This window comes from Geotrypetes seraphini, chromosome 2, assembly GCF_902459505.1.
Source record: "Geotrypetes seraphini chromosome 2, aGeoSer1.1, whole genome shotgun sequence".
Taxonomy (NCBI): domain Eukaryota; kingdom Metazoa; phylum Chordata; class Amphibia; order Gymnophiona; family Dermophiidae; genus Geotrypetes; species Geotrypetes seraphini.
The window spans coordinates 272,931,392-272,945,859 of record NC_047085.1 but is presented as its reverse complement, the minus strand read 5'-3'; the positions used below and the strand labels follow the sequence as shown (position 1 = coordinate 272,945,859).

At 44.2% G+C, this 14,468-nt stretch overlaps 1 protein-coding gene across 3 annotated transcripts in view; it reads right to left on the bottom strand.

Moving 5' to 3' along the window:
• ANKS6 (ankyrin repeat and sterile alpha motif domain containing 6) overlaps positions 1-14,468 on the bottom strand; it is a 277,710-nt gene that overhangs the window by 250,164 nt on the left and 13,078 nt on the right. For 2 of the 3 annotated variants that reach the window (XM_033929681.1, XM_033929682.1), the window contains exon 1: positions 8,560-9,047. The exons of the other annotated variant lie outside the window; for it this stretch is intronic. In XM_033929681.1, coding sequence (XP_033785572.1) covers positions 8,560-8,933 — 374 coding nt within the window. In that variant the 5' untranslated portion in view covers positions 8,934-9,047. Of the gene's footprint in view, positions 1-8,559; positions 9,048-14,468 lie in introns of those variants that run through there. 3 annotated transcript variants of the gene reach the window in all.

The window sequence follows — 14,468 nt, the reverse complement described above, 5'->3', positions numbered from 1 at the left end:
CATGACCCCTATGGCGATGGGGTTGCCAGTTCAAACTCTTGAACTGGTAGTGACAATGTCACCATGGACCAAAGCAATAGAGTGGTAGTAATACTACGTCAATACAAAACTGTAACTTTAAAAATGACAGAACTATGTTGAAATAGAGGTTGTTGCCGTGGCAACGTCTCCCAACTTTGTCCCCCTTTTTCAGCCATTGTTAACCTGCGTTGAAAAATGAAGTCCACTTTTCTAGGGGGTTTGAAATATGCTCTTTCTAATGAGACTGATTTGAAAGAGTTTCTAAAAGGTATTTTTCTATAAAAGCAGGCTGAAAATACCCTATTTTTGGCCTTTTTATACAAATTAGCAACTTTACACTTAATTTGTAAACTAATGGAAAGAGCTTGGAGGTTGAAATTGTACTTTTGAAAACAATGTTGTACTGAGACATTATGCGCCAAATTTCGCATTTATTACTCAATTATTGTGGGAGCTAAGTAATGTCAAACTGACTTTTTTTGGAGCACTAATTTTTTCGGCCAAGTTTACTGTAATTCAGGCATTCAATCAGTGCTAGGCAAACATTGTTATTGGTAGCAATGAACAGAGCTCAAAAAGTTGTGCAGGGTAGCTAAGTTTCAGTTTTTTTGGAAACACAGCTCGGGAGATATTGTGTCTCAAAGTTGTCAGAATGTCATTGTCGTACTATATTTCATTGTGGTATGGGGTCAAACAAATGGCTATATCTCCACAAATATTCCACAGGCGAAACTAAAACTTTACCAAAGTTCGTTTGAGACATGGTGGACTCTGCATATGAAGTTTCATCAAAATCCGTGATGGTCATGCAGGGCACTTTCCAAGAATCTGATCACTTGACATGGAATGACCCTGATAGTAATCGGCACATATACAGAATAGTCCACAGAAAGAGGAGTAAATCTGCGCATGTGCCGGGGAAAAGTTACGCTGTAGGCACACATATCATGGGTGTACCTTATTGAAGAGCAATATGTACACACATTATAGGTGCTGAGCAGTAGTGGCTCGTGGCCAGTAGGGGGTGATGTCTATGGGACGGTAATGGAATGGATGTCAGGACATAATAGTGCAGTATTAAGGCTGGTTTTTCATATGATTCTGGGTAATTCTAGTCAGATACAAGCATATGTGTTAGTTAAGGCCACACCCAAATAGAAGCGTATGAAAAATTGGTGAATAAAAATCTGATTATGGATGTAGCCAAGGCCAGAAAAACACACTACAGATTAATATTAAGGGAAAGCATAGTAATATTCTTTTTATGTACTTTGCTATTAGGCTAGATCATAAAGGAAATCAGGATATACATGGACTCCATTTTGTTCTCTGTCTTTGGACTCCATTTTGTGTTCAGCTTTTTTCCCTGGCTTTGTTTAGTTTTCCCGCTTCTAGCATCATGGTTCTAATTGATACCAGATGTGCCTTAGGCTGGTTAGAAAAAGTATATGAGATTACGTATCCCAAACTGAGATATAGCATGAAGGAAATATGAATGACCGAGCTATGAATGAAATTATGAATGGAGGAGCCCCTGAACCTAAATATGAGTGTATGGATGTGTATTGAACAAAAGAATTGGTTTTGAAAAATCATATTATGTATATCTGAAACCTAAAGAAATTTAAAGGAAGCCTGAAAACAACATCTGGAAATGGTTAAGTTAGATTTGAAGCTGTTAGGTTTCAGGGAGAGGGGGAACAGCCCCTCCTTCTTTTTCTCCTTTTCCTCTAAGGCTGACCAGTTTTTTTAGGTGTAACATGAAACTTAGTTGTTCAAAGCAGGCTGAGAACATTTCAGCAGCTTGCTTGATACATAGACAAAATGTCTGAAATAAGTTTTGAGAATGACAAAAAGAATATTGGATATGTTATAAAATGTTAATGTATATTCAGAAATGAATGTAAACAAAACAAATATGATTTCTGAAACTTTTAAACGTAGAGAAATTTTCTTTGTCTAACTTTAAAGACCACCTCTGTTTTTGGTTGGCCCTTGGGCCAATGATGTCACACTGGGCCAAAGGTATATAATGGGGAGCTTTGAAGCATTGAGCTGAGTTCGTTATCAGAAGGCCAGCATTTTGGCAACTATAACGACCTCCCACTAACGCAACTATTCGTTCAACTATTCTTTTGAGTTTCATGATTGAAAAATAAAAACAACAGATAAATAAATAATTATATTGTGGTAAAACCTTGCGTTAGCGTCATTTTCCATGTTTTTTGTTATTTTACACACCTTGAGTGAAAGCTAGCAGCTTAATTGGCAACTGCAGCTTTATGAGTGCGCTGGCGTCCAATGCCCATGCTCAGTGCACATTACATGCAGCTGTTGTGTCAATCATAGGTGTGCCTGTGCAATTGGATGGAAGGGAAGGGAGGAGCAAGCATCGGCTTTCAACAAGCGCGCATTAAGACAACATGCCTTTAGTACACGCACCTGAGACATATGCTTTTGAGATTTTGTTTCCACAAAACTTACACAGTTCAACAACTATACTACTATAATTTATGTGAAGGGTGGTTTTTTTTCTTTTTTTTATCATGAGCCACAGCTAGAAACACACACCTGAGACACGCTTTTCACAGTTGGTAATATTTGGTCATCAAAAGCCGACACTGCGCTTGGAGAATCACCTGATGATGATGGAGAATTGCCTGGAGTGCTTCTTTAAATATTAATGAGCCCATTTTAGTACCATTTTAATATATATGACCTCGTTGTAATACATTTGCATAGCAAAGTCACAGGCTGCTAGAAGCTCAGAAAAGACCACAGTGAGCCATTCTCATAATTGCGCAGTAAAATACTGCCATACTGCAACATTTTATCAACCATTGGAAAAGGCATGGTATGCTTTGAGAATCAGGCTCTTACTCCCTAAATTCTGAGCGTTATTTTGCCACTGTAGCTGAAAACAGTGTTAAAACCCCTCGGGAGTGCCACAAGGTTCACCGCTGTCATCTACTCTATTCAACATCTACATATCATCCCTAGGATACTTCCTAAAAAAGCTATACCTAATCTACTACATATATGCAGATGACATTTCCATTTTAATCCCAGTAAACAGCATAACAAATGAGACCTCAGAATACATTTCTCATATTATGACCGAAATAGAACACTGGACAATAAACTTCAAGTTGAAACTAAACACAGAAAAAACAAAAGTCTTCCTTGCAAGCCTAACAGACAAAATTACCAATACATTGTTACATATAAAAGATCATGCATACCTGATTACTAAAACAACAAAAATATTGGGAATCACACTAGACACACACTTGACAATGGTGGAACACATGAACATAGTAGTAAAAAAATGCTTCCTGACACTGGAAATTAAGGTCCATCAAAAAATATTTCAACCCTCTATCATTTAGACTACTAGTGCAATCACTAGTACTTTCAACACTGGACTACTGCAACATTGTTTATATGGGTATACCCAAAAAAACTGTAAGGAAACTTAGGATTGTCCAAAACAAAGCGGTCCGCTTGATATTTGGATTAAAAAAGAGCGACCATGTTAGCCTCAAACTACAGACTGCTTCACTGGCTACCAATGGAGGCACGAATAATATTCAAGTTCTCTTGCATATGTTTCAAGTTGGTTTGGGGACTAGCTCCTACATACCTGCTACCTCACTTCATTCTATACAGCCCTACGAGACAAACCAGAAACAGCAACCTATTTGCATACCCAAGCATTACCGGCTGCAAATACAAAACCTTCCTGGATAGAACTTTTATGTATCAAGCAAACAAACAACACTGGTTAGACAGCTACATAAATGGAGCAAGACTGACATATAATGCCTTTAGAAAAGCCATAAAACTGCCTTATTCAACAGAATTATCACTTTAAAAGTATCTACACCTAACACTACATAAGTCCACTCCCGCTTTTAAGTCTGAAATGTCTAACATTATATTTCACTGCCTTTTGTAAAATTCTATATGCCTAATGTGACCATTTATTTTTTTCATCAGAACAGGACATCTATTAATATTCAGTCCGCCCCAAATCCTGCCCTAGCCCCACCACCAGCCCCATCCTAGCCCCGCCCCCAATTTCTTCCATTCATTTTCTTGTATACACAATATCTTAATTCATAATGGTAAACATAAAATATTTTTAAAAAACCACAATGCACACTGTACGCAGAGAAAATATTAATTATCATTTACGAGTTTCAGGGTTTTTTCAAAGATGTCAAGGCAGATTACTTTAAAATTTGCAATGTCACCTCAGTAACTATAGAAAAAGACAAATATAGTGCAAAATAGACAGCAGATATAAATTCTCAAAACAGACACATTTTGATCACTAAATTGATAATAAAATCATTTTTCCTACCTTTGTTGTCTGGTGATTTCATGAGTCTCTGGTTGCACTTCCTTCTGACTGTGCATCCAATCTTTCTTTCTTTTGCATTCAACATTTCTTTCAGAATCCAGCCCCATCCCCTTTGGGTCCAGGTCTCTCTCTCTTTTCCCTCTGTTACCCTCCCCAGATTCAGTGTCAGTTCTCCTTTCTACCTTTGTTCCAGGTCTCCCTTTCTCTCCCCCTCTGTTTGAACCTCCCATAGTCATGCATCTGCCTCCTGTCTTTCCACTTTCGTCAAAGCCTTTTTTTCTGTAGTCTTTCTAATGTGCTTACAACCCCCCCTTTCTCTGCCTCTTTCTCTCCTTCTTCCCTCTCAGCAGATTTTAGCATATCTCTCTCCTCCTTTTTTCCCCTCAGATCTAGTATCTGTCTCCTTCCTCTTTTCCTCCTCCCAGGTCTGGTATCTGTCTCCTCCCCTTCCCCCCTGCTCTGGCATCTCTCTCTCCGCTCCCTTCCTCCTGTTCTTCCCTGGTCTTCCTTCTCAATTTATTTTCTGCCTCTGTCTAAATTCTTTTTTACTATTCAGTCCTCAATTTCCCTCTTTCACTGTGTCTACCTATAGCTTGCCAACTCTTTCCCTCACCCCTTCCAGTAACTAACACTATCCTCTTCCCTCAATCCTGCATGTGCTTTTTCTTTCTCCTCCCCACTTCCTTCCAGTGTCTGCTCCCCCTGTCCCTCACACTTCCATTCAGCAGCTGTCCCTCCTCTCCCCCACACTTCCATTCAGTGTCTGTTTCCCTCTCTCTATTCCTTCCATCTACTGTTCACCCTCTATCTCGCCCCTTCCATCCACTGCCCTCTGTGCTCTTTCCATCCAGTGTCCGCCCTCTCTCTCTTTCTCTCTCTTCCATATGGCATCTTTCCTCTTTCTATACTCCTTCCATAAACTATCTATCCCGTGCCCCTTCTCTCCTTTGTACATGATTGATTTCAGCTCTGTCACCTCTTCGTTTTTCTCTCTCTGTCACAACCCCCTCCCCTATGCTCTGGCATCTCTCTCTCTTCTCCTTTCTTTCCTTCCCCCATGGTCTGGCATCATCCCTTTCCTGATTCCCGGCATCTCTCTCCTTTCCTTTTCTTCCATCTCTCCCTCCCCCTCCATGCTGACATCTCCTCCTTCCTTTTCCCTTGGTCTGGCATACCTTCCTCCTTCCCTCCAAGCCCTGGCATTTCCTTTCATTCCCTCCCTCATCTTCCTTCAACACTCTCCCCAATTCTTTCCCCCTCTGTCCCTTTCCTCCTTGTCACCCAAGGCCTGGTGTCCTGAACTTCATCGGGCAGCAGCAGCATTCACAATTCACTGCTGTTGCCGGCTTCAGGCCTTCCTCTCTGACGGGTTCTGTCTTCATGAAAACAGGAAGTAGGCAGATTACAGACCAGTGAGTCTCACATCAATAGTGTGTAAACTCATGGAAACACTACTTAAATGTAAATTAGACACGATTTTGGATGAGGGGAATCTAAGGGATCCTAGTCAACATGGATTCACTAGGGGTAGGTCATGCCAATCCAATCTTATCAGCTTCTTTGATTGGGTAACAGGAAAGCTAGACTCGGGAGAGTCTCTGGACATAGTGGACTTGGATTTCAGTAAGGCTATCGACAGCGTCCCACACCATAGACTATTAAACAAGATGAAATCGATGGGGTTAGGTGATACACTAATTGCATGGGTCAATGATTGGCTGAGTGGAAGACGTCAGAGGGTGGTGGTCAACGGCACCCTCTCTGAGACATCGGAGGTGACCAGCGGAGTGCCACAGGGCTCGGTCCTGGGTCCACTCCTTTTTAACATATTCATAAGGGACTTGACCCAAGGGCTTCAGGGTAAAGTAACTCTATTCGCTGATGACGCCAAACTATATAATATAGTAAGTGAAAGCAATCTGCAGGATAGTATGACGCAGGATCTGCTTACGTTGGAAAACTGGTCCTCGACATGGCAGCTGGGCTTCAACACTAAGAAATGTAAGGTTATGCATCTCGGTAGCAGAAATCCATGAAACCTTACACCTTAAATGGAGAAACACTAGCTAGGACTTCAGAAGAAAGAGACTTGGGAGTAATCATCAGTGCAGACATGAAGGCCGCCAAACAAGTAGAGAAGGCCTCATCCAAAGCAAGGCAACTTATGGGATGTATCAATAGAAGCTTCGTTAGCCGCAAATCTGAAGTCATAATGCCACTGTACAGAACCATGGTGAGACCTCATCTGGAGTACTGTGTGCAATTCTGGAGGCCCCATTACCGTAAAGACGTGCTTAGAGTTGAGTCGGTTCAGCGGATGGCCACTAGGATGATCTCGGGGCTCAAGGGTCTCTCGTACGAAGAAAGACTAAACAAATTGCAGCTCTACACTCTAGAGGAGCGCAGGGAGAGGGGGGACATGATTGAGACATTTAAATACATCACGGGACGTGTCGAGGTGGAAGAAGACATCTTCTTTCTCAAGGGACCCTCGGTCACAAGGGGGCATCCGTTCAAACTCAGAGGAGGGAAATTTGATAGTGACATAAGGAAGTATTTCTTCACAGAAAGGGTTGTAGATCACTGGAACAAGCTTCCAGAGCAGGTGATCAAGGCCACCAGCGTTATTGACTTTAAGAATAAATGGGATGCCCTAGTAGGATCCTTACGAGGGTCGAGTTAAGGAACTAGGTCATTAGTACTCAGACTTAATGGGGTGGGTCAGTAGAGTGGGCAGACTTGATGGGCTATAGCCCTTTTCTGCCGTCATCTTTCTATGTTTCTATGTTTAACCCGGCAAAGAGCAAGGCCTGAAGCCAGCAACAGCAGCGAATTGTAAACGCTGCTGCTGCCCGAAGAAGGTAATGGAGCACCGAGGCAGACCTCTTCTCCCCCCTCCCAGCCGAACCCCCGCTGACCCTCCTATCTCTCCCTCCTGACCCTCCCAGCGAGTTGACAACCTCCCTCCAGTAGCGTTGGCAGCTGCAGCAAGCTAAACAGGCTGCTTCGCAGCTTTCTCCTGCCGGCGAATCCCTTTTCCGTGTCGATGACATCATCAGTGACACTTCGCCGGCAGGAGAAAGCCGCGAAGCAGCCTGTTTAGCTTGCTGCGGCTGCCGACGCTACTGGAGGGAGGTTGTCAACTCGTTGGGAGGGCGGGAGGGAGAGAAAGGAGGCTGCGATCCCCTGTCCCGTTGTCCCCACTCACAGCTTTGGGACGCCCTCTCTGAAAACGGGACATTTCAAGCGTCCCGAAGCTGTGAGTGGGGACAACAGGACAGGGGATGTGAAAAAGGGACTGTCCCGTTCAAAACGGGACGTATGGTCACCTTATATATGCCGTATCTCTCTGCCTTTTTGTAAGACTCTATATGCTGTATCCCGGACTTTTTGTAAGATCCTATATGCTTTTTGTAAGTTTCTATATACTGTATCCCGGACTTCAACATATTGTAACTCGCTGACTGTCCAGCTCTCTTCAGTGTGAACCGCCTAGAAGTCTCACGACTATGGTGGTATAGAAGAATAAAGTTATTATTATTATCTTATTTTGTTAAGTGCCAATTTGCAGAAACAAAATTCTATAAATATTTATTTTTTACATTGTTGCAGATCATTGATTGAACTATATTCATGTCCTTCTCTTCTTGGTTGGGCTGAGAACTTTTCAGCACCCCCCTCGTACATAAGAATATCCAAACTGGGTCAGACTAATGGTCCATCTAGCCACAGTGGCCAATCCAAGTCACAAGTACCTGAAAACCCCCCAAATAGTAGCAACATTCCATGTACCAACCTTTTTTAAACACATCAACGTTAACCGCTATTATAACATCCTCTGACAAGTCGTTTAGTCCCTTAGAGTCAAGTTTCAAAATAAGAGGTATTTTTAAAAAACCCTACAACAATATCCCGCTGGCCAAGCAAGCCCTGGGCAGCTGCCCCGCCTCTAACTCCGCCCTGCCTGAAGAGTATCTTTAAAGTCAATTTGGACTACTTGCGTTCAAGCTTCTAAAAGCAACATGCGGTGCTTAAAACTACTGAGATCCTATCGGTGATCAGAGGTCGTTTTGCTACCTTTGATTACTGATCCAATATAAAGAAAACCAGAAACGGATGTGCTTCTTGGGAATCCCCTCCATTAGAGGGCGGTTACTGGACTCAGACAATACCTGGCCGCCTGCATAAGAGGGCTCCAACCATAGTGGTTCCTGCTGTCCACCGTTGCCCCCTTGCGCAATAGCATCCGCACCAGGGGCTCGTGCCCGCCGCCCGCCGCCAGCTGTAAGGGCGCGTTCCCGTCCTCGTCCCTGCAGTCCACGGGCACGGCGTAAGCGGAAGGAGTCGCTCCCGGGGATAGTGTCTGCAGCTCCCCGTCCTGTTCGTCCCTTGGACCCCGCCGGATCCCCGCTAAAGAGCCACCTTCTCCCCCACCATCGATCGTTGCCAGCGGTCCGGGCTCGAGCAGCAGCCGCGCGCTCTCAAAGTCCCCGTCCTCGCAGGCGCGGAGCAGGCGCAGACAACGCGCGGCTGGTGATTCTTCCATCGCTGCGCATGTGAGCGGGCCCACAAGCGCCCCCCGACTTTTTCCCCAACAGTTACGGCCGCAGGTACCATCGGGGGCTTCTGCAGTTCTAGCTCTGCCCCACCGGCGCCAGCAATCACTGTGAAACTGTTGCGCATGCGCTTTCTCCAACCGCGTGCCGTGGGGTTGGTATGCTGTGTGCCAAGCGTAGTGCTCAAGCAGGGAACGATGGAACTGGGTTAAGCAAGTGGGAGAGTAGCTGAGTGTCTAGGACACAAGACTAAACGCAACTGTAAAGTACGGTTTAAATCCTACTGCCATTCCTAGTGATTTTGGATAAATCACTTTACCTTTCATTTCGTCAGTTAAGCCTTGCTGCGTTCTGGAGAAACAATTCAATGAAACTAGGCCTGAGTTACTACTTCTAAAGTTTGAGCTAAAACCAACACAAGCTGGACGTAATCAGCTTCACATCTTGTATACCACTATCAGTTCAACAGCTTTGACACGTCTTCCAGAGCCTAAAGTAGGAAGGTTTTCTGGACATGTACAAGTGTTAAGAACATAAGAATAGCCTTACTGGGTTAGGGTTACCAGACGTCCAGATTTCCCCAGACATATCCTCCTTTTAAGGACATGTCCGGGGGTCCAGAGGCTTTTCAAAACTCTGCACTTTGTCCGGGTTTTGAAAAGCTGTGTAAGGCAGGGCGGACGTCATCCCATAGCATTCGTGTATCCGTCCTCCCTGCAGGACAAGAGCAGGCGGGGCTAGGGCAGGATTAGGGTGGAGATGAGTGGAACTAGGTGGGGAGGGGCTAGGGGGTCCAGATTTTCCAAAAGGAAAATCTGTCAACCCTATACTGGGTCAGACCAATTGTTAATCTAGCCTAGTGTAGATTTCCTCTTTAAAAGAAGAGGACACGTGGCTCCATCCCATTCTGCCCCCAGCCCTGCACTGTTCTGCACCAACCCCATGCCCCCACATGGACCTCGTGTCTCCTTCCCCAAGCTGCAGGACACGTCTAGAGGGCTTCTGTGCATTTGTGGATGTCAATGCAATGATATGCTCATCACATCAACATCCGCACGTGCCCAGAGGCCCCTCCAAATGCAGCCTTGAGCTCGGGGCCTTCCAAAATCCACACAAACTGCTGACAAATCTTCTTACTTTGGGCCATGACACCAATAATACTTCACAACAATCATTCCTACCAGAATACCTGGCCTTAGTCACAAATGCAGGACACAGATAAACCCTATGAAATGCAGGATCACAAAATAAAAGTTCTAATATACACAAATGAAGCCCTAAGATGCCAGACTATGTATGCAGTACAACACCAGAGAAATAGAAAGAAATAACATTTCTAACTGAACAGTGCAAAATATACCTAGACAGATGTAAATTCTGAAAACTGACACATTTCAATCACTAAATTGAAAATAAAATCACTTCCTACCATTGTCTGGTGATTTTATTTTTCTACTAATCTTTTCCCAGTTTGGTTGCACTTCCTTCTGTTTGTGTTCTTTGTTTTCAGGGCCTTATCCACTTGCTGTTTTTCTCTCCTTCACTTTCTGCCCTATATCCATCTTTGGCATTATCTTTTAACATTCAACTTTCTTCCATTTTTCTGCTTCCTCCTCAGATCTATCTACTTTTCCATGTCTTCCCTTCCCATATATCCATGCACCTTCCCCACCATCCATGTATGCTATCTCCTCCCTCTTTCTTCTCCCCTATTCCCATCTATCCATATACAGCATTTCTTCCATCTCTTTTCCCTTTCCCACCCCTCCCATTCCTGTGCACCATGTCCTCCCTTTCTCTCCCCTTCTCCTCCAACCCTGTGTACCATCTTATCCCTCTCCTCTTTCCCCTTTCTTCCTCCTATGGTCTGGGATCTTTATCCTCTCCTTCCCTTAGAAACATGAGCCAAGCAGAGTCTTAGGCCCCTCCCAGTGCATCCCAGGATGCACCGGGAAGGGGAAGGCCCTCCATTTTGAAGGCCTGCTGTTATGAGAGAGTGGGTATCTCTGCTGCCGATCTAAACTGGGGAGTTCATGGGGGGACCAGGTGGCAAGAAAGAGCATCTCTCCTGCCGATTTAAAGGTGGTGGGGTTGGGGGTTTGGAAGGTTGAAGCAGTAGGGAGTGAGCTTTCCTCCTGCTGATTTATTATTATTTTTATTTCAGAGGTGTGGGCTGTTGTTGGAGGGAGGGGTCCTGGCATGACCTATTTAATTTTTAACTTTTTTATTATTATTTTTATGTTTACATTTTTTTTATTAGGAAGCAAACAGCAGGAAAACAAACTTCAAAGCACAGAACAAATGTTTTCCTCCCCAAAAATGTTGCTATCTACCATGAAGGACTGTACTCTTATATCCTCCACAGGGACACCTAAGCACAAGGACCCCACCCAATCACCCCTCCCAATTCCCTCTCCAATCCCCCCACCCAAACACTGTACAGAGCGGTACCAAAACTTATACAGATAGGGCAGTATACAATAAGGCTACAACTCTCAGCAGACAAAATATTCAAATATAGAGTCCAGGTGGTGACAAAGTCTCTGCTCCGTCATCTGGAGGAGTAAGCCAAGCGAGCTTCCCCAGCCCATCAGCTCATGCAGTCGACAAGTCGATGAAGCTGTCCACGCAATGTGTGGCGGCGGCAAAAAGGGCGAACAGAATGCTAGGAATGATAAAGAAGGGGATCACAAACAGATTGGAGAAGGTTATAATGCCGCTGTACCGGGTCATTGTGCACCCTCACCTGGAGTACTGCGTCCAGCACTGGTCGCCGTACATGAAGAAGGACACGGTACTATTCAAAAGGGTGCAGATAAGAGCGACTAAAATGGTTAAGGGGCTGGAAGAGTTGCCGTACAGCGAGAGAGAAACTGGGCCTTTTCTCCCTTGAAAAGAGGAGATTGAGAGGGGACTTGATCGAAACATTCAAGATACTGAAGGGAATAGACTTAGTAGATAAAGACACGTGGTTCACCCTCTCCAAGGAAGGGAGAACGAGAGGGCACTCTCTAAAGTTAAAAGGGGATAGATTCTGTACGAACGTAAGGAAGTTCTTCTTCATCCAGAGAGTGGTAGAAAACTGGAATGCTCTTCCGGAGTCTGTCGTAGGGGAAAACACCCTCCAGAGATTCAAGACAAAGTTAGACAAGGTCCTGCTCACATAAATGGCTTAGACCAGGGGTGCCCACACTTTTTTGACTCGCTCGTCAAAATGATCTACCAACAATAAAATTTTTTAAAAACACAACGCACACTGTACGCATAGAATTGTTAATTATCATTCCTATTCCGGGGTTTTTTCAAAGAGGTCAAAGCAGATGACTCTATGCACTGTCACCTCAGTAACAACCATACAAAAATAGACAAAACCCACCCCCCTCCCTTTTTACTAAACCACAATAGCAGTTCTTAGCGCAGGGAGCTGCGCTGAATGCCCAGCGCTGCTCTGGACGCTCATAGGCTCCCTGCGCTAAAAACCACTATTGTGGTTTAGTAAAAGGGGATCATATTGTAAAATATAAACAGCAGATATAAATTCAGACACATTTTGATCACTAAATTTAAAATAAAATCATTTTTCCTGCCTTGTCTGGTGATTTCATGAGTCTCTGGTTGCACTTTCTTCTTCTGACTGTACATCCAATCTTTCTTCCCTTCTTTCAGCCTGTATGCTTCCTCTCCTCCAAACCTCATTCCCTCTCCCAAATTTTTCTTCCTCTCTCCCTGCCCTTTCTTTCTTTCTTTCTTTCTTTCTTTCTCTCTTCATGCCCCCTTTCTTTTTTTCCTGTTTCTCTTCTTTCCTTCTGTCTCCCTGCTTGCCCCATTTTCTTTCTTTCTCCCTGCCCTTCCCCAAGCCACTGCCGCTGCCATCGGGGAACAGGACCCAAACGCCACCAACGGATAACAGGCCCCAAAGCCGACGCCGACGCTGCCCCATGCTCTCTCTGCTTCGGGCCGATCAATCTTCCTCTCCCCGACGTCAATTCTGCTGTAGGAGAGGAAGTTCCGCCCAGCCAGGCAGCGATTGGCTGGCCCGAACTTCCTCTCCGACGGCAGAATTGACGTCGGGGAGAGGAAGATTGATCGGCCCGATAGATCGCCAAGGCAAAGGGAGTCCTGGATGATCGACTCACTTTGCCTTGGCGAGCTACCGGTCGATCGCAATCGACCTATTGGGCACCCCTGGCTTAGGCACTATCTGTGTATATTCATAATAACATAAGAATAGCCATACTGGGTCAGACCAATGGTTCATCTAGCCCAGTATCCTGTTTCCACAGTGGCCAATCCAGGTCACAAGTTCCTGGCAGAAACTCAAATAGTAATAACATTCCATGCTACCAATTCCAGGGCAAGCAGTAGTTTCCCCAATGTCTATCTTAGTAGTAGACTATGGGCTCCTTTTATCAAGTCGCGCTAGCGGGGTTAACGCACACAAGTTTTAATCACGCGTTAACCCCCGCGCTGGACTATAAACTACCACCTGCTCAAGAGGAGGTGGTAGTGGCTGGCGGTTTAGCGCGCATATTACACTCATTAAACTGCCAATGCGCCTTTGTAAAAGGAGCTCTATGGATTTTTCCTCCAGGAACTTAGGCAAACCTTTTTTTAAACTCAGTTATGCTAACCGCTGTTACCACATCCTCTGACAGCATGTTCCAGAGCTTAACATATTCCTTCCCTACTCACAATGCCACTTTTGTACTTTGTTCTATCACTCACATATCTATTATATGTCTTGTCACCTCCCTACCCCACTCCCATTTTACCATATTGGCTATTTTTTCTTCCGTTTGCATCTTTGTTTTGCTGACTACCAGCTTCTTTTAACTTTTCCAGATATTTTAGCCTGTCTACCTCTCACTGCAATCTTTTGACACGTATGAAAACTAAATTCTTTTTCCTTACTTTTTCAGCTACTATTTTTGAGAATTACAGCAGCCTTCTTTTCCTCTTACTTTTACTTACTTTTCTTACAAAATGGTTTGTTGCCCTTAAAATAGCTCCGTTCAGTTTTGTCCATTGCTTTCCTACTACTTCCAGGTGATCCCCCATTTGAAAAAAGTTAGTTTAAAAAAAAAATGTTTAGAACCTTCACTTTTATACGGTCAAAACAATTTTTATTGATGCAAAAAACAAATATAATCACCAACGGCAAATTTAGGAATACAGTCAAACCTTGGTTTGCAAGTAACGCGGTTTGCAAGTGTTTTGCAAGACGAGCAAAACATTCTCGCAAATCTTGTCTCGCAAACCGAGTGTTGACTCGATTTGCGAGTACCCCCCGAGAACCGGCATCGCTCCACCTCGGGGGTGGGTCGGAACATATCAAGCGAGTTTCCCTTAGTTCCTATGGGGGAACTCGCTTTGATATACGAGTACTTTGGTTTACGAGCATGCTTCTGGAACGAATTATGCTCGTAAACCAAGGTTCCACTGTATAATACAAAGAAAATCTAAAGTCCTGCGTCAATTTCAAATTGTAACATCAGAAGACAGAATAATACAGAAATATTGACACT